The sequence below is a fragment of the Dromiciops gliroides genome, chromosome 6 (genome assembly GCF_019393635.1).
Source record: "Dromiciops gliroides isolate mDroGli1 chromosome 6, mDroGli1.pri, whole genome shotgun sequence".
Classification (NCBI taxonomy): Eukaryota; Metazoa; Chordata; class Mammalia; order Microbiotheria; family Microbiotheriidae; genus Dromiciops; species Dromiciops gliroides.
In genome coordinates, this window is record NC_057866.1 from 39,352,247 (window position 1) to 39,372,185 (window position 19,939).

At 37.5% G+C, this 19,939-nt stretch overlaps 1 protein-coding gene across 9 annotated transcripts in view; it reads left to right on the plus strand.

Annotated features, from left to right (window-relative positions):
- IMMP1L (inner mitochondrial membrane peptidase subunit 1) overlaps positions 1-19,939 on the plus strand; it is a 100,575-nt gene that overhangs the window by 75,994 nt on the left and 4,642 nt on the right. For 8 of the 9 annotated variants that reach the window (XM_043969902.1, XM_043969899.1, XM_043969896.1 and 5 more), the window contains 3 exons: positions 264-352; positions 2,662-2,788; positions 5,999-6,123. In XM_043969902.1, coding sequence (XP_043825837.1) covers positions 264-352; positions 2,662-2,788; positions 5,999-6,123 — 341 coding nt within the window. The remainder of the gene's footprint in view (positions 1-263; positions 353-2,661; positions 2,789-5,998; positions 6,124-19,939) is intronic. The other variant, XM_043969901.1, reaches the window with a different exon arrangement.

Sequence of the window (19,939 nt, forward strand, 5' to 3'; positions counted from 1 at the left end):
TTGAATGGAATCTTCTTGAGGTCAAGGTATTATCATTTTTTGTCTCTGTATCCCCAAGTGGCCAGCACATAGGAAGCACTTAATAAATGTTTGTGGAATTGGATTATAAGTATGCACCTAGTGTGTTAGCTTAAGAAGTATTTTACTTCAAAATAATGAATAGTAAGAGCTTTGGGGCTAGGGCTTCTTTAAAAAAAACTTTTTAAAAATTCAAAATTTCTGTTAAATAAATATTTTCTAACTATAAAATTATCTTTTTATAGTGTTCTGGACCATCGATGGAACCTACAATTCAGAATTCTGACATTGTCTTCGCAGAAAATCTTAGCCGACATTTTTATGCTATTCAAAGGTAAATTTCATTCATGGAGTTTTGAAGTAAGAAATTTCTAAAAATTATAATAAAAGGAGGATCAGAGAACTCATTTAGGCCCTTCCTCATCAAAAGCATGGACCTCCTTTATCCTTCCCTAGCAAGTGATTATTTGGCCCTGCTTCAAGAATTTTAGTAACAAAGAACTCACTAACTTACTGAGGCAACTCTTTCTATTTTTAGACAGGTTTAATTGTTGTTAAAGGTAAATTTCTTGTTTATGGGTTAACATTTAAAATATTTTTCTTGAAAACATACAAATTTCAGAGTGCAGCTAGGTGGCACAGTAGATAAAGCACCAGCCCTGGATTCAGGAGGACTTGAGTTCAAATCTGGCCTCAGACACTTGACATTAGCCGTGTGACCCTGGCAAGTCATTTAACCCTCATCGCCCTGCAAAAAAACAAAACAAAACAAAACAAAACAAAAAACTCCACAAATTAAAAATAGAAATTTCTTGTGTTATCCACCATCATTGTAGATTTCCCATGTAATTTTCATGGCCTTTTTTACTTTTATGTTAGTGATTTACTTGAACTTTTTTTTTAGTATGGGGATTTCAGTTCCTCATAAAGAAAATATGATTGTCTAATGTAGGCAGGGAATTCTATCGTATGATGGTAGAGTCAGTATTCGTAATATACATATATGATTTTGTGTGTATATGTATGCGGACATGGCCCACTCTTTTCAGAGGTGACATTATAATTGCCAAAAGTCCAAGTGACCCTAAATCAAATATTTGTAAAGAAGTAATTGGTTTGGAAGGGGATAAAATTTTCACACACAACCTGTCAGATTACCTGAAAAGTCATAGTTATGTAAGTAATGTGACTGTTTGTACTGTATATTGTGTTATGGTTGGTTAATTACATAATATATATGTGCATATATGTATCTTTTCTATAAATCAGTACTTTATATATGTTGTATATACATATATGTACACAATTACTGTTCTTTGTGTGTTCCCCATTCTTTTTCACCTTTGTAAGTTTTAACTGACCTTCAATCTCCACTTCACATGCTACCTCTTCCATGAAGCCATCTCCCATTCCTCTGGTTCACACAGATCTCTCACTCATAATTTCCTATAATGGCTGTGTCACTGATAACTCATTTATATATAATGCTTTAAGATTTGTAAAACACTTGCCATACTCATTTGATCCTTATGAATTTATTAAATAGATGCTGCAATTATTTTTGTCCTCATTTCACAAAAGCCACAATTTGGGTATTTAATATTCTCTTTTATTGTGCTCGAATTTTTTTTCCCACATCACTCTCTCCAACAACTTTGTACACCCCTTGGGTTCAGGGAATAGACCAGAGAATGGCTGTAGAGTACATGGAAGACATTAAGTAGAATTTTTTAAATTGTATTTAAATACAGTGCTATTTATTTTTCCAGTAAACAGAACTAAATATTGGATTGTCTTAAAAAACAAACTTGATCATTCAGCCTAACTAAGGCCACTGTCTTTGACTTCCTTTTAGACAAGGATGATCCTTCCAATTATTCTGTCTTTTCAAAGTAGTAACACCGTTTACTAGATAAGTGTAAAATGAATTTTCCATAGTTAATTTTGAGTGGTTTATAGTGGATTCTTTTTCCGTGGTTTAGCTCTACAGCTTAGTGTCCAGATGGTAGCTCCCAGAAGTGGGGGAGATAAATCATGGAACTCACAGATGTAGGATATCCTAGTTATGCCTTTGCTACCACATTAATTGATGACTTCTGACTTTCACACATGAAACCACATCAGTACATCTGAGGTAGTAGAGAGAACATTGGATTAGAAGTGAGAAGGGTGGGGCCTATGTACTGGGAAAGTCATTTTTCCTCTGAGACTGTTTCTTTATTGGTAAAATGGGAAAATGTAATATTTGCAATAATATTCTCAGGGTGGAGTTTTTGAAGATCGAATGAGAGTGGAGTCAGGAAGACCTGACTTTGGATCTGGACTCAAACACTTAGTAGGTATATGATCCTGAAGAAGTCACTTAATCACATTCTGTTTCAGTTTCCTCAGTCATAAAACGTGGATAATAACAGCATCTATCTCCCATTTGTGAGCATCAAATTAAACAATATTTTCAGAGAGCTTTGCAAACCTTGAAGCACTTTATAAATGCCAACAATTATTAGAATAAATTGTAAAGTACTAATAAATGTCTCGTATGTATTAGAACATAATGTATAGAAGAAGCACCACCAACATATATGTGCCTCATAAGTAACATTTGGTAAGCATCTTGACATTTCTCTTAATTTTTCCTTTCAGAGGTGACATTATAATTGCCAAAAGTCCAAGTGACCCTAAATCAAATATTTGTAAAAGAGTAATTGGTTTGGAAGGAGATAAAGTTTTCACGCACAGCCCGTCAGATTACCTTAAAAGCCATAGTTATGTAAGTAATGGAACTGTTTGTGTTCTAAATTGTGTTATGGTTGATTAATAGGAAGTAAACACACCTAAAAAAAAAAGAGGAACTTAAATGGTCTTATTGGGAAGGCTTCTGGCTCATCCTCATTATAGATAATGCTTGCTGATGGTTTTAGATAGAAACTACTTATCATTTTAAGGAAAGATCCATTTACTCCTATGTACTCTAGTGTTGTTGGGGTTTGTTTTTTAATAGGAATGGGTATTGTATTTTGTCAAAAGCTTTTTCTGCATTTATTGAGATAATTATATGATTTCTGTTCATTTTGTTATTGATGTGGTCAATTATACTGATAGTTTTTCTAATATTGAACCACTTCTGAATTTTTGGTTTAAATACTACTTGGTCATATTGTATGATCCGTGTGATATATTGCTATTATTTCCTTCCTAATATTTTATTTAATATTTTTGCATCGATAATCATTAGGGAAATTGGTCTATTGTTTTCTTTCTCTGTTTTGGCTCTTTCTGGTTTTGCTAAGAGCACCATATTTGTGTTGTAAAGGGAATTCAGTAGGTTTTCTTTTTTGCCTATTTTTCCAAGTAGTTTATACAGCATTGGAATGAATTGTTCTTTAAATGTTTGGTCAAATTCAATTGTGAATCCATAATTTGCATTTCTTAAGTTTGACTGTGATGCGACTAGTAAGTTTTGTGTCATTTAGTTTCAACCAGTACATTGATTTATCTTATAAAGAGCCAATTTATCTCTGATATTGGAAGCCAAAGGTAATGGCAGATATTACAGTGCAAATGAAGGAAGGAGAAAGTATCTTGTACATCATATAGTAAGTGCTCAAGAAATGTTGAATGAGTGATGTGATTACTCATCATCTCCTTCCTCTAGCTGTCCATCATGCCAGCCACAGCACGTTGGAGGGAGGATAGAGGGTAGTGTCATTTGCACATACTCACTTCAGCCTGTAAGGCAGCTTGCTACAGCAAAAGTATCTTAAAATCCTTTGGCATTTAACGTGTCTTCAGTCAGCCAGTCACCATGCAGTTATTGAGCCCTTACATGCCAGGCACCGTGCCAGGTGCTGAGGGTGCAGGAAAACACAAAGGCTGTTTCTGACTTTTATTTTTGTTTTGTTTTTGTGGGGCAGTGGGGGTTAAGTGACTTGCCCAGGGTCACACAGCTAGTAAGTGTCAAGTGTCCAAGGCTGGATTTGAACTTAGGTCCTCCTGAATCCAGGCCCGGTGCTTTATCCACTGCACCACCTAGCTGCCCCCCTGTTCCTGACTTTTAAAGATGACCACATGTCTACAAGTAGATACACCCCAGTGGACAGAAGGCAGTCTGAGAGGGGAGGCCCTGGTGGCTCAGGGAACTAGGAGCAGGCTTCTACAGCCAAGTCTGAAAGGAAGCCCAGCATGAGATGGTAGCTGATAAGGATAAAGAGCCCAAGACAGCAGCAGACCTGGGGGGGGGGGGCGGATCAGCCTTACCACCAGTCCTTTTCCATCTTCAACAAAACCTCTCAGATTTTCCTTAATGTGGCCTTCGGCATTATGTGACTGTGTTGCCATTTATTTCATAGACAATTTTCCATTCCCAGTGCTCACTTAGTTGGGTTAGGTGCTATCTGTTAGCTTTAACAGTAGAAGAACAAGATGGGTTACACAAAACTGCCTCTGTTCATGTGTTATCAGAGGAGCATTAGCAGGACTACAGGGCTCAGTCAAAAGCACTGTTTGCTACTAATCAGACAAGACTTACTTAAGGAAAGTATTTTTTAAATGATTTTGAATGGCAAGAGGGAACTTATTTGGCAGATGGAAAGTACTTAATCCTAAAATGTTTTAATGAGTAAAAATTAGTGCTTACATTGAGTTCATTATATAGTTCCAGAGTTTTAATTTCTTAATGAAAAATTATTGATCTATAGTATCTGAACAGTCATCAGTGATTCAAAGGTTACTCTCTTAAAAACAACTTCTATCTTTAGTTTAAGATAATCATAAACAATTCATTGGGGTGTCATGTTTTTGAATTTTGAATAAACTAGATCTTGTTGCCATTTTGTTACACTATTTACTAGTACCTTCATGGGTCCTGGCATATTTAAGACTCTAAATGAGGTCTATATTTTAATTGTCTAATTGTTATTTCTAGTGGGCAGCTAGGTTGCACAGTGGATAAAGCACTGGCCCTGGATTCAGGAGGACCTGAGTTCAAATGTGGCCTCAGATACTTGACACTTACTAGCTGTGTGACCCTGGGCAAGTCACTTAATCCCCATTGCCATGCCAAAAAAGAGAGAGAGAGAGAGAGAGAGAGATAAAAGATATAATTGTTATTTCTAGGGGTTCTCAAATTTTACTTTTTTAAAATGAATGAACATTATAATTAAAGAAGGAAGTGGAATATTTGGTGATCAGATATTAATATTACTTCTGAAAGAAAAACCTGTGATTTCCAAGTATCTTCCAGCCTGGCCTAGTCAAGCTATAGAAGTTCATATTGTACCTTTTACTGAACCAACTCAGCAAATGGGTTTCATTAATCAAGCCAGTTTATACAAACAGTTCATCCAAGTTTGGAAGTCTCTGAAGAGATGTCCAAACTGCTATCTTTCATGCTCCACCCCCTTGGAGTGGGCCTCTGTTTAGTTATCTCAAACTAACGCTGGTGCTGTCTTTTATTGAAATGGTCTCTTTTCCTTTCTAGTTCAAATTCTTTGTAAATAATTGTTGCTTATAAGATTAAGGCATTACTATTCAATTCTTCATTAAGTTGTGTTGGAAATCTGCTATTCATTAAATATTCCAAAATTACAAGTATCCATATTAAATATGGTTTGATACAGTTACTCATGTCCTTTCTTCTTTGTAGCCAGTTCAGAAAATAAAATACCAACACACTGTTGTCTGGAACCTAGAATATACAGTTTAGCATATGAAAGAGATAGCATTGTTCACAAGCTGGCAAAAATAACATCAACAGAGCCCTACTTAAGAGCAAAAGAACCATTTTACTCATTGCACAGGTCTAGAGAAAGCAGCGGGTTTTTTGTTTGGGGAGGTTGGGTGGAGAAGGTTCTGCTGCATAGAAGCCATGATTTATGTTTTACATTAAGCTTCTGAAAACGAGGTCATCCCCAGAAAGATGTCATTGCCATGCTTTCCATAGGTTTCTATGGGCTAAGAACAGTTCTTTCTGTTGTTGAAGGAGTTCGGTCTATTGAGCCCTGAGCTGAATTGGGGATTATTTAAGAACAAACTTCCTGGCATGAGTACTTTGTCTCACGTGACTTCCTGTACCAGAGGAACTCTCCAGTCTTCAGCTAGAAGTCGGTAATTTGCTATGAAGTTGCTTCATTTGAAATATCACACTTAACAACAAGAAGTTAGCTGCCTGAAAGGGACTGGTATTTCCCCGATTTATATAAATTTGATCTGTAGGCAAGCTTAGTTCATGTAGTTATTATACTGATATTATACTGTTTATTTAGTTATTAGATAGGAATGTCCACAGGCTAACTTAGGATAGGAAACATAAAACACTGCTCTAATGGTGTTGGAGAAAAAGGTATACCTCCACCTGAAGGGCTATGGGAGGATTTTGAGGGACAGACTGACTGACTGTATGTGTTTCGGCCTAATGATGGAATTTTAAAATTTCTGCTGATTGTGGCATAGCTGTTCTGCTCTGCACCTACCACCAGGCCTGGAAGCAGATGTGGTAGGTGCTTAATAAATAATGAATGGTTGATTCCTTCTCAAGTACCAGAGCACAGAAGTTGTAGAGATTTTCTAGCAGGCCTAGAATTGACCTGTCTCAGCACAGTAATAGGTCTCTCCTGTGACTGTTGCAGACTTGGCAGGGAAAAGCCAAAGCTCGTGCTGTTAGGGAAACTTAGAGGTCCTTGAACTTGTATGTAATAAGAGCCTAGGATATTCTCATTTTGCAATCGTGAGAGTATCTCTCCCACCTAGGGAGCAGAGTAAAATGTGTTTTGGTGACAAGTAGAGGCTACACAGGACTGTTCTGCCCTAAAGCTAGTCAGTGCACAGTAGAAAAAAGAAGCCCAAGGTACCTCTGTACTAATTGTGTGCTCCCTTCTGTCAGAGTGCTCCATATCGTCAGGCTTCAGAAGCCCCAAAGCCTTAGCCATATTGGGCCCAGTGGCATGCCTCCTCGACAGGGCATCACCATAGTTTAGCCAATGCTTTAAAAAAAAAAAAGCCACAAAAATGAGAGCAGAAGAGCCCCCTAAACCACTTCAGCTGGCAAATACTCAGTCCTCTTGTCAACATTAACACGTGGCAGCCAAGAGCAACATAATTTCTAATACAAACTCATTTGCAAAACATATTAGAAGATCATTGTGGAAGATTACAAGCAGTATTAGCTCAGAAAATAGCAAAGGAGAAACCAAGTATATAGAAAGTCTGTGTGGGACTCAGCCAAGGCGTATAGTCCCAAGAGAATTCATACATAAAACTGGAAAGAGGGCAACAAAGGAATGAAAAGATGGAATGGTGTGCTAGAATTTCTTTAGCATTTTATTTTTATCATCAGGCTAGTAGAAGCATGATGTTTATATTCTTACTACCTCAACTCCTGATTCTCTGTGAGGAAGTAGAAATGCCACCGAAGATGAAAATGGAAAGGGCATCCGAACTAGAGCAGGCACATGCAGTTTTGAAAGCACTGAGGAATCTATTTTCAAGATATCTGAATGAAGGGAAGAATGAGGAAAGATACTGAAGAATTAAAATAACCATGCATGGTATTAATACAAAAGAAAAGGATTACAATAAGCATCAATCCCTGTTCCTTCTATTTTGTTTATGTGAAAAGTCCTTAAAAGATTGATATATACAAGGGCATCCTTGATGAAAATATGGAAAGAGAATAAGTAGACCTTTACAGACGATTTTCTACAATAAACCACGTCTTTGTAACCACACAGTTGATTGACATGTGTAAAGAGCACAAGATCCCTCTCTGTTTAATGTTTGATTTTACAAAAAATTTCAGTTCTGGAGAGCAAAACAGTCTCAGATTTTACCCCTAAATTATCTCTTCTGCATGTTAATATTCTATAAGATCTCTTGATGACAATAACAGTTACAATGCAATAATAGAATTTTTTTTCACTCTTCTCATTATCAGTATGAAGTATAAAGTAGGGATATGTGCTCACCAAAGGTGCGGTGAAAAACCTCATCCTCTGGCAAGATCCCATCAGCTTTGGGATTTCAACTCATCACTGGGTTTTTCAAACCCTCTGGACAGTGATCCATGAATGCCAAACCTCCATATAAGGAGGGAGCACAGCTCAGATCTTTCCTCATTTCTTACCTGGCTGCACTACTCTAGGATATCTCTGACCTGAATTCAAATCCAGCCTCAGACATATACTAGCTGTATGACTGAGCAAGTCACTTAACCTCTGTCTACCTTAATGTCTTCAATTGTAAAATGAAGATAATAATAGCATCTACTTCCCTACTTTGTGAGGATCAAATGAGATATTTGTAAAGAGCTTAGCACAGTGCAAGCACACAGTAAGCACTTAATAAATGCTTATTCCTTTCCTTATGTCTTTCTCTGTCTCTCTCTCTCTCTCTCTCTTTCTCTCTCTCTCTTCCTGAAATCAGAGGGCAGTTTTCAATTGCACTGGCACATAACAGGAGCAATATTAATGCTTATTCCCTTCCACTAAGATTCTTGAGGATGCATTTACACATACTGCACATATGTGTGTGATTATCTAGTCATCTGTGTTTGTATATCCTTCCCTAAGGAGGATTTATGAGAAATCATGGATAAAACTGGTAAAACATGAGAAAGCATAGTTAAGTGGTGATTTGCTCTGTTGGAAGGAGTACTTTGTCAACAAGATCACCACTCCATTGAGGATCTTTTTTTTGTATAAATATTAAAAGATAATTTCCTATTCTGGATTAAAAAAACAAAACCTAGCACTGATATTAGTGGTATAAATGTTGGAATGAAAATGTTAACCAAAGGTCAGCCTGTACTCTTTGGTTGCATGCATCCAGGTGTAAGGAAGGAAGGACCATCTTATATTTAATCAAAGTTGATATGTAGCATATTCCCAGAAGTTTTAGAAATAGATTATTGCAGATAGTTTTTAGAACTATTTCAGAAGCTTTAAAAAACAGAATTTAAAAGATCATCGTGCTTCCAAATTGTGCTTGTGTATACCATTCTTAAAATGAAAACTTGGAAATGGGAAAACGCCTTGTAGTTAATCAAGTACTTGATTAAGGAAGTAATTTTATCATTTACTTACAAACTATAAACTGGCCCATATTATCAGGCTTGATTGGAAAATAGTATCATCATACAATTTGCACTAGTACTCCCCTAATATGTATTTAGTATTCCAGTGGAAATTGCGGATATCCTAATGTTCTTCTATTTGCTTTAATGCCATTTACTTTAGCTAAAAGTCACAACCATATGTTCTGCTACCTTGGCTCCTATTTACAAACAGAGAAAGTGCTTCTGAGTAGGAGAGGAATCATCAGACTGAAAGGGCTTAGATATTATATAACCCCCTGATATGCTAAATCCTCATGTCATTTAAGTAGAAGAACTACCTAATAATGTCACTTATTACAAACTAGGGTTTGTAAACAAAGAGCAGGCATTTTGCAAACTGTGGTGATAAAAACCTGGGACAGAGATCCATTTCTCAGCAACAGATCCCAGGATAATCAATCAGAACATACTGCTAATGCCTTGATTGCAGCTAATGTTGGGAAAATATGTTTACCCTTGTGTTAAAGTGAAGTTCACTGCGGAGATGATGTGGGCTTTTCATCCCATAGCTAACACAATTTTGAAGATAAATGTGGTTTATTGTTTACCAGTCTGAGAAGTATCCTAATTCATGTTAACTCTAAAGCATCATTTGGTCCAACATACTAAGCACTTCTAATGTACACTGAACTTTGTCAGTATCACTATTGTCCTAAGCAGTATATTGGTAATGGGTAGCATAAAGTAGTTTATATTCATGGTGATATCTATTAGTTCCAATGAATATTGTTGGTGCCAGGTGAATACATTATAAAGTTAATATTAATTTTGAAAAAAAAGTTTGCTTTGCCAAAATTGGAATTCTTTAAATATACCACAAACATGAAAGTGTGCCCACTCAGCCCTTCTGTTATTGAAGTATTAACAGAGGCAGCAGAATAAGGATTGCATGTACAGTAACTGGGTTTTCCCTTTGCAGATCTCGTATTCTGAGCTCTCCACTGTTTGAGGTTAGCCAAAAGTAATTTAGTGAAAGGAAATTTTTATTTTTACAGATTGAAATTGTAATATTGCTGTTGAATGTAAGCTTCTAATCCACATTTCACCTCTGTCAGTAATAAAGTGAAAATATTCCAAGTGTCATGTGGCTTCTCCTTCACAGAATATGTTGGAGAAGCAGCCAGTGACTAGGTGGAATATGTTCAGAAATCTTTTGAAATCAGTTACAAAATTAAATTTTTGTGGTACCATGTATAGTTGGCAGTGAACCAATTTTTTGGTCATCTAAACTTTATCCTAAACAGAATTGAATTTAATTGAATTGACTATACGAAACTATTCTGCAACTAAAACCATAATAGAAAGAGATGAAGAATGAAGACATGAAAACCAGCTGTGAGGGAGTATAAAATATTAATTTACTATCAACAGAATCAATGTGATACTAATCTACAGTATTGCAGCTTGAAAGCACTTTTTATATAGGCTAACAATTGCTTCATAAACAATTTAAGAAAACTTAAAATACCACTTCATACAACACACCTAAATCCCATCTTTCTGTAGCTATTAATTAGTGTCTGTGGAAGGAAGAAGAGTAGATAGTGTCATAGAGTAGTGATTCAACAGACGTTTGACATTCTCTATACCCTGGTCCCAGCCTACCTTTCCAGCCTTGTCACCCTTCAGTAACACCATCCACAACTCATTCCAATTGGCCTCTTATATAATGCTCCATTTAGCTGCTCTGTGCTGGCTTCCCCCATGCCTTAGAGGTCCTCATTTCCCCCTCTTAGAATCTCTAGTTTCTTTCAAGCCTCAGCACAAGTACCACTTTTTTCATGAGGCCTTTCCCTACCCATAGAAGTCGACTCAAGACTGAGCCAGAACCTCAGCTATTCATCCAAAGCCCTTGGAATATTCAAGGGCCTGAATGGCCTTTGGGATGTTGTATGGGCATTTCCCTGTAGAGATTTAAGGATCTGAAGAAGGGAAAAGATTAAAAGGTTTTCATGGGGAAAATTAGTTACAAAAACTGAACAAAATCATTGTATTGACTTTGGTCAGGTACAATATGAATGCTTGCTCTCCTAGGTCCATATTGGAAGTTAATCAGTAGGTACTATAAGTATAGTTCATATCCATAAGTGTTAGTGTGTAGACGGCTAATAACAAAAACAATTTGCTTTTTAAAGTTTCTTTAAAAGGTTAAAATAAGTGGAAAAAAACAATTTCTTTGCCGAAATGATCATTGGATCCCTCCCCAATGCCAACAGTATGCTTTCATGATCTAGGCAAAATGCTCCCAGCCCTAGGAGAACACTGACTTTTTAAAAGTTCCTAACATTCTTTCTGTATTATATATCATTTCTAAAATTGTCATCTGTCATCTACCACAAAACTAGATTTCACTTGAAAGAATTTACAGGGTTTAGACCAGAAGACTTGTTTGATGAATAAAACACAAGTAGAAGTGTCTGTCCATCTGTGTCAGAGAAACAGGTAACACTGTGCCTTTAAGAGAGTACAACACATTTGTTATATTGAGCACAAGAAATCCTACAACTTTCATTTCTTTGTGGAGGTTAGACATTTTATTGTAATTCTTTCTGGCACTAAATACCCAAATCCTATAGAGATTTAGTTATGGGAGAAAGACTGACAGAATCTAATATCATTTGAAGAGTGCATAATACCAATGAAAAATATAGTTCCAGGCTTCCAAATTCAAGTTTGAGTTAGACAAAATAGTAAAGAACTTTTCAAGGAGAGTCCATTTTCCCAGGAAATGGAAAATTTAATGATTTTACACAGAGATATAGAGGACTACAGAAAACAAGAGTCTCATTCATAGGAAGGGGTCTATAAGAATCCTGAATTCAGGGAGAATCTTGAAAGTGCCAGCTAGGTCATACATTTAAATGAAACTTATTAGTACAGTATAAAACTTACCTGACCACTAGCTGCAGCTATTTCTCAGAATAACAAATAAGCTGTTGTTTTTGCTGCTGTTAACTATATATCAATTTCTGCAGCAGCTAGCTTTGTTTGTTTTAAAGCAATACTTTTAAAGGCTTTAATGGCTGCAGTAGGATAGGGCACAGAGATGCTTGATTCATAAGAGTTTTAAAAGTGTCTTTATTTTCTGTTGCAGACACTGAGGTTGATCATTGTACTTGCTCATTTAAAACAGTAAATGATAGGATTAAAAGTTAGTTGCTGAACCAGTGAAAACTCATTTGATTTGGGTGTGAGCTCTTGGACTGGGTGAAAAAGGCCTCTTTGCTGGGCTCAACCCTTGCCCCTATTCATAGTCACTGAGCTTATAAGAGTGATGTTTTAGAATTCTGAAAGCTGGATGGTTTAGAGAAGATATGGAGAAAAGAAAATGGGGTGTGAAATCAGATAGAACTTTGTGTTTTGCTTTTCTGTTTATTGATCTGGACACAAAGAAAAGCAGACCATCTTCTGGGTAATCTATTCACCAGGAATATCCCCTGGGGCACCTTGTTCTACCACATTTATCTCATCTGTTGTCCTTAATTTAATTTTTATTCATTCATTCTTAATTTGTTTCTTTTTCTGTCTTCTCATTCATTCATTCACTTGGAGGCAGAGTTTCCCTATCTCACCCAGGCTGGAAATGCAGCAGCCACTGATAGGCCAGCTTTGACCTGCTCTGTTTTTTAACTGTTCCTAACCCCCAGCCCCCGTCAGGGGTCCACACAATTGATATTGGACTTAGTGTGGACACTGAATCAGCCGTTTCCCTGCTGTAGCTCAGAACTCCCAAACTCAAGCAATCTACCAGCCTCCGGGAGCTAAGATTTCAGGTGCACCCTGGCTACCACGCCCCTTTAATTCTATTAAAATTAACCCTTCACCAAAATCTCCTGATTCTAAATTTTCTAAAATTAAGGCTTGAAAAAAATGTAAATGCTAGCTGCCAGTCAGATTTAACATTGAAGTAATATCATATAACATCTGCATTTGTGACCATGTCCTAGTTTCATCTCAGTGCCATGGAAAAGAGCTGCTGTAGACCTGGGCATGTCTAATGGAAAAACCAACTTCGTTGGGAGAAGCAAAAGACAGGAAGTGCATCTAGAGTGGGAGATGGACACTTGCTTGTAGCTTCTAGAAAATAACTTGCATTTGTGTGGTGCTTTGCATACATTCTCTCATCACTATAGCCCTGTGAGGTAGTTAATACAATTATTATGATTTCCCTTTTCTTAATGAGGAACCTGAGGCTTGGAGACATAAGAGACTGGGCCATGTGCACGTAGGTCTTCTAGCTGCAAACCAGTGCTCTTTCCAGAATAATACATACTTTAGAAGGACATCAGGAGAAAACATTCAGCTCCTGATATTTAAGAAGTAGCTGGTTCTTGGGAAATATTAAGATCTGAAAGAAACTAAAGCCGGGGAAAGCAACATTGTCTTTGCCACTGGCCTCAGAAGGTGCTTTAGTCACAAAACCTGAATTGAGTTAAATCCATCGGGTCATTTAGTCATGTTTGTTCCAGATTTTGGTTTAATTCAGACGACTTTGGGAAAAGAATAGGTTTAACTTAGATTCTGATTGGCCATCACAGCAGGGAGGAGTGGAGAGAGAGCTTGCTTGGAGACCAGAACATCTGGATGTAAAGTCCCTCTTCATTTAATCATCAAACCTTTGTGAAGATTTGTATCCAGAGGCTGGGCATGAAGCCATTAAAAAATGACAACAGTTCCTGCCATCAAGGAGCTTTTAGTGAAGGCAGGGCAAACCACTGGCTTGGTGTGCCTGGGCAAGTCCTGAACCTCTCCATGCCCAGGCTCTGAACAAGTCTTAGTCTGACTCAGTAAAGGAAACTTTTCTTGCACTTCTCCCCCATGTGGGGATGAAATCACAGGTCAGTCCAAAAAGAAAGTACATGTGTTTAAGGCAGAGGCCAAAATGGATTTCTTTTCTTCTTGTAAGGAAAAATAGCCAAAGTAGCAGCACACTCGAGATTATAGGGATCTTCTTTGTGGCTCCAGTTGAAAAAGTCAAGCCCAGTTTAAGATTCACAGTGGAGGGCCCAGAAAGTGTAATCTAACGCTTACCAGCACCTGAGTCAGAGCTACAGGTAGGTGGGTGGGCATAGCAGCTAAGCCACCAGAACTAGCCCATCCAAGTTTCAGACTAAGCTCTGAATCCTCTTGGGGAATTCTATGGCATCAGGTTGGGCAGAATGCTTCCTTCACTTAGTTCCTATTGAAATTCCTTGGGGGGGGTGGTGGCGCGGAAGCAGCTAGGTGGCACAGTGGATAAAGCACTGGCCCTGAATTCAGGAGGACCTGAGTTCAAATGAGGTCTCAGATACTTGACACTTACTAGCTCTGTGACCCTGGGCAAGTCACTTAAGCCTCATTGTCCCACAAAAAAAAAGAAATTCCTTCTGGTCACCCATACCCGGTTATCAGTCAAAGGTTAGGACCTTCACACTTAGAAGACAGTCGGTTCCAATGAACTGAAGCAGGCATGAGTGACAGCAGCCTGTGCCAGCGGCTTATTATATGAGGCAGGATAGAAAGAAGGACAAACCAGGGCTGAAATGGTCTGAAATACTTCTGCATTTTAAATGCCAAGGCATCAGTTGGCTTCATAGCAGGCACTTCAAAGTGAGATGAATTCATTTTGTCATTATTGCATTTGGGATCACCTCAAATGATGTAACTCCCAGTGGGGCCTCTTGCCAAAATTCAGCAAACATTAACAACCTACCATGTTGAAACCATGTACCAGGATACAAAAATTGGAACTCGGACTCTACTGTATTCTGCTACTGCATCTTCTAAATTCCTCCTGAGTTATGGGTGGACAAAAATCAGGATGGAGCTGGAGAGTGAAGTTATTCCAAGAGGTTACTTATAGAGGTACTGAAAACTCTAAAAGACAGCCCTGTATCTCTTTGTTTGACCTTTTACCTACTCCCTAGTTCCCAGAAGCTCTCATTATATATAATCCATGGTATTTCAGTGGATTTAGTGCTTCCATTTCTCTTCATGAATCTCCCTACTATAGCTTTGTGTTAGTAGTTAAGAGAAAGATAAACCGTAACATTAAAATGTTAACTCATTAGTTGTTAGTCGTTTTGTTAACTGCTGCTGGGGAAAAAAAAATCAAACTTTTGACTTTTAAAGTAAGATTTTTTTTTAAAAAGCAGTTTGTAATTTGCAAAAGTTGTTCTCAGATCATTTCTTAAACATTTACTTCATTTAACTCAGTTAACTGTTATGTTATCTTTGAAGGCATGAATATACTATATTTGCATTTGCCTAATGATTCTATAGTAATTGTGGTTGAAGCCCCTGAGTTGACGTTGATTCCTTGGAAGTGGTAAAAAAAACCTCAACAAATACAAACAAACAAAAATCATATAGGTTTTGGCCATCAAGAAGAACATAAAATTCAGGGGTGACTTTGCATATGCTTTCTTCATAACGGACAAGCCAGTATAAATGTTTCAGTAAGGTCTACCATTACTCAGAAAAAAAAATACTTAAAATTGTCCATTAAAATGAGGCATCCATGAAAATTGTTCCCCTGTATTGGCTCCATTATGTACAACTTGAGGGTGGTTAAAGGGTTCATTAAAACACAGTCACTTTTTACATTATGTTGCAAGACTTTTAAAGTTCAGGTCTAAAAAAGAACTATCCTACTCTTTGGTCAAAACTTTTTCCTTAATTAAATGTTCTTTGCTTAATCAAATAAATAAGTTTGATTACAGCTTAGTAAGTGTGTTATTTGATATTGTGGACTCTTTCATCAGATTTCAGTTGAATCAAGAAAGGTAACACCTGTGGGTTTGTTCCCCAAAGCTCCTTTTGTTCAATGGACACCCGCAGGCCAGGAGGCAATTACATTTGTTGCTTGTACCAAAGTGGGAGGCACTTAAATAGATCTCAGTAAGTAGAGCTGAGAACTAGAGACTTTCTTCTTTTGTCCAGCTCTCAGATTAGGTTTTATCATAGCTCAGGAAGGAAGCCTCCAACCTGAAAAGGAAAAATAGCAATGATTTAGGGTTCTTTTAACGGTTTAAAACTTGGATATCCCTGACGGTGATTGGAATACCTGAGACCTTAGCAAAGTTCAAATTTGAACCACTCCAAAAAAAGAGTCTACTTGGCACTCATTGAAAACATACATTCATACTCTTTCTTGAACATTGGCAGGGCAGGTTAACAAGGGAATAGTATGAAAGGTGAGCTAATCGAAGTCTTAAGAGTTTTATTCTTTCAGAAAGCACTTTTATTTCTCTTTTGGAGAAAATTTTAAAAAATAAAACCATGAAATTAGATGAGAAATTAGATTTTTAATTCAACATGGTTGTTAAACACTTGTGTAAAGGATGCTGAAGAAAATACAAGGATGTCTTACTCTTAAAACATTGATTGGACTGTGTTCATATATATATATATATAGTATGTATGTATGTATTTTCCCAAGGTGATCTATCTTCATCTTTTGAAAGACATTTACAAATAGTTGAGATTTTATGAAAGGTGTTCATGTGTTAATCAGTTGTGTTTAGACCAGACTACTCTCAAACCCCTTCCATCTGTAAAAGTCTATGTATGATGTAGCCTCTGTTAAAAGCCATGATTTACAGGCAGTCTGGTGCAGTGGGAATAATAATAATAATAATAATTAGCATTTCTATAGAACCCACTATGTTGCACAAGCACTGTGCTAAGCATTTTACAAATATTATCTCATTTGATTCTCACAGCAACTCTGAGAGATAAGTGCTAGTATGATCCCCACTTTACTTTTTTGTTTTTGGCCAGGCAATGAGGGTTAAGTGACTTGCCTGGGGTCACACAGCTAGTGTTAAGTGTCTGAGGTTGGATTTGAACTCAGGTCCTCCTGAATCCAGGAACGGTGCTTTGCTTTATCCACTGTGCCACCTAGCTGCCCCCCCACTTTACATTTGAGGAGACTGAGGCAAACAGAGGTTAAGCCCAAGGTCACACAGCTAATGTCTGAGACTAGATTGGAACTCAGGTCTTCCTGCCTTCCTTCCTGCCCAGTGCTTAAGTGGCTCTGAGAAGTGCCCCTTGGTTTAGCTTTGACTCTGCTACTTCTTACCTCCACAACCTTGCCAAATCACTTTCACTGTGCTGAGCCTCAGTTCTTCATCTACAAAATAAAAGGTCGGGGCAGCTAGGTGGTGCAGTGGAGAAAGCAAAGCACCGTTCCTGGATTCAGGAGGACGTGAGTTCAAATCCGGCCTCAGACATTTGACACTTAGTAGCTGTGTGACCCTGGGTAAGTCACTTAACCTTCATTGCCCTGCCAAAAAAAAAAGGGGGGGCTGGACTAGATGAGTTCTCACGTCCTCTCTAGTTCTAAGTCTATGAGCCTGTCAAAAGTCATAGTTGGAAAGATGATATAAAGTATATCTCATGAGTTAATGCAGTTTTTCCCTACCCTCTTTTCATTATTGCCTATTTTACATGTATTGTTTGTTTCTATAAAATGCCAGAATATGTTGCAACTTGAATTCTGGTTTTCTTAGTCACGGGATACTTTTCATCTAGTGGTAGCCCCAGCTTATCTGCCACCTAGGGATAGATAGTGTAAATGTGGCACTATCTGTTTCGACGGCTGCAGGTCGCTGTTGAGGTGGGGAAAGCATTTTTGGCCCGTTTCTTGCTGTACTCTGCATTAGGGACCTCCGAGATCTCTCATCTCAGGTGAGGTCAGATTTAGGTTTTAGTTCCTAAAGAGACCTAGTGTTCTACACAAGAATTCCAGGGACTATGCACCTTCTTTTGTATTGATGGAATTGTTATATCAAATGTTAACTTAAGTGGTCTATTAACTGGAATTGATGACTGGTTTTTGTTCTCCAATTTTATTGTAATTGTGTTGGTTGTAAGATGGTTTAGAAAGTCCTGTGCCAGAAAATAACTTGGTAGTAAGTAGCAAGCTTCCCTTTCTACAACTCCCCCTCCCAGGTCTCTCACTCTACCCCTGCCCCAGTCTGCTGCTTTTTTTCCCCTAAATAATACACAATTTTCTTTAAAATTTTGAGTTCCAAATTTTATCCTTCCTCCCTCTCCTCCCCTTTCTCTGAGGTGGTAAGCAATCAGATATAGGTTATATACATGTACAGTTATGTAAAACTTTACCATATCAGTCATTTTGTATAAGAAAACTTGAATAAAAGAAAAAAATGAAAGAAAGTAAAAATAGCATGCTTTAGTCTGTGTTCAGTCAATATTAGTTCTTTCTGTGGAGGTGGGATAGTATGCTTCATCATTGGTCCTTTGGGATTGTCTTGGATCATTGTATTGCTGAGAATAGTTAAATCATTCAGTTCTTCATCCAACAATATTGCTGTCTCTGTGAACAGTGTTCTCTTGGTTCTGCTCACTTCACTATAGCCGGCCTGAAATTCTATGCTTTGGCTTAAGATCATTTCCCCATTAACGTAAACATCTCAGAGATAACTAATAGAATCAGCTCTTAGTGTAAAAGAGTTAAATGTTGCTTGTCCTGGGGAAGATGCATCAGATGTTTTGGGGTTTTTTTGGCTGCAAGGAACTCTGGGAGTAAGCATTATTAATGTGAACTATTTTTAATTCACATATTTTTCCTGGGCTATTAAATAATGAAAATATAGCCTATATTTATTTATATGTTGATGTATAGCTATCCATGTAGCAGGTACACTCAGAGCACTAACCTTAGGCATTGGTGATTGTTTATTATCTGCTTCCACCAATCATAATCATTAAGGTCTACTCTTTGTGCCAGGCAGTGGGCTGACTTACTACCAGTAAAAACTTCTTAATGGTCAAACAGACTCATTAATCCAATACAAAGAATTACTAATGGCCAGAGACTATATGATTGTTATTGCAACTATCTTCTGTATCCTGGTTAACTGAACATTTACTAAGTATTGAGTCTCTGTTGTTTCCCCCCTTGTGCTAGATCTTATGGGAGAAATAATTGAAGTTTAAGATACAGTCCTTGCCCTCAAGAAACTTGCCTTATTGGGAAGACAAAAGGAAAATCAGACAGTTTTTTTAAAAAGCAATATCATTCTTCTCACCAATGCAATGGTACAGGAGAGTTCCAGGGGACTCATCATGGAAGAGGATCTCCAAATCCAGGGGAAAAAAAAAAGAACTGTGGAGTATAGATGCTGATTGAACCATACTATTTCTTTTGTTTTGGGTGCTGTTGTTTTTCTATTTTGAGGTTTGTCCTCATTGCTCTGATTTTCCTCTTATAACATGACTAATGCAGAAATATGTTTAATGTTATATATATATATATATATATATATATATATATATATATATATATATATAAAATTTATATCAGATTACCTGCTGTCTAGGGGAGGGAGGGGAGGGAGAGAGAAAAATCTGAAATTGGAAAGCTTGTATAAACAAAAGTTGAAAACTATCTTTACATGGAACTGGAAAAAAATAAAATACTTTATTTAAAAAAAAAAAGCAGTATCAGTGAATGAGAAATGAGTGGAGCTGACTACTGCCACAATACCTCAAGCAGTCAGATGGAGAGGTTTGACAGTGAAGCTGTAGGAGGACCCACGGTGATCATTCAGACTTACAGAGAGGAAAAAGGAAGACTTTGCTGCATCTTGTTTCTGCCCTAAATTCTAGTAAAATTTCTGTGAATTTATATTGGGTCTTTTTGCTTTTATCAGTGCCTGCAACTTCAGAATGGGACTTTAAAAAAACCTTTGTGGGGCAGCTAGGTGGTGCAGTGGATAGAGCACCACCCCCGGATTCAGGAGGACCCGAGTTCAAAGTGGCCTCAGACCCTTGACACTTACTGGCTGTGTGACCCTGGGCAAG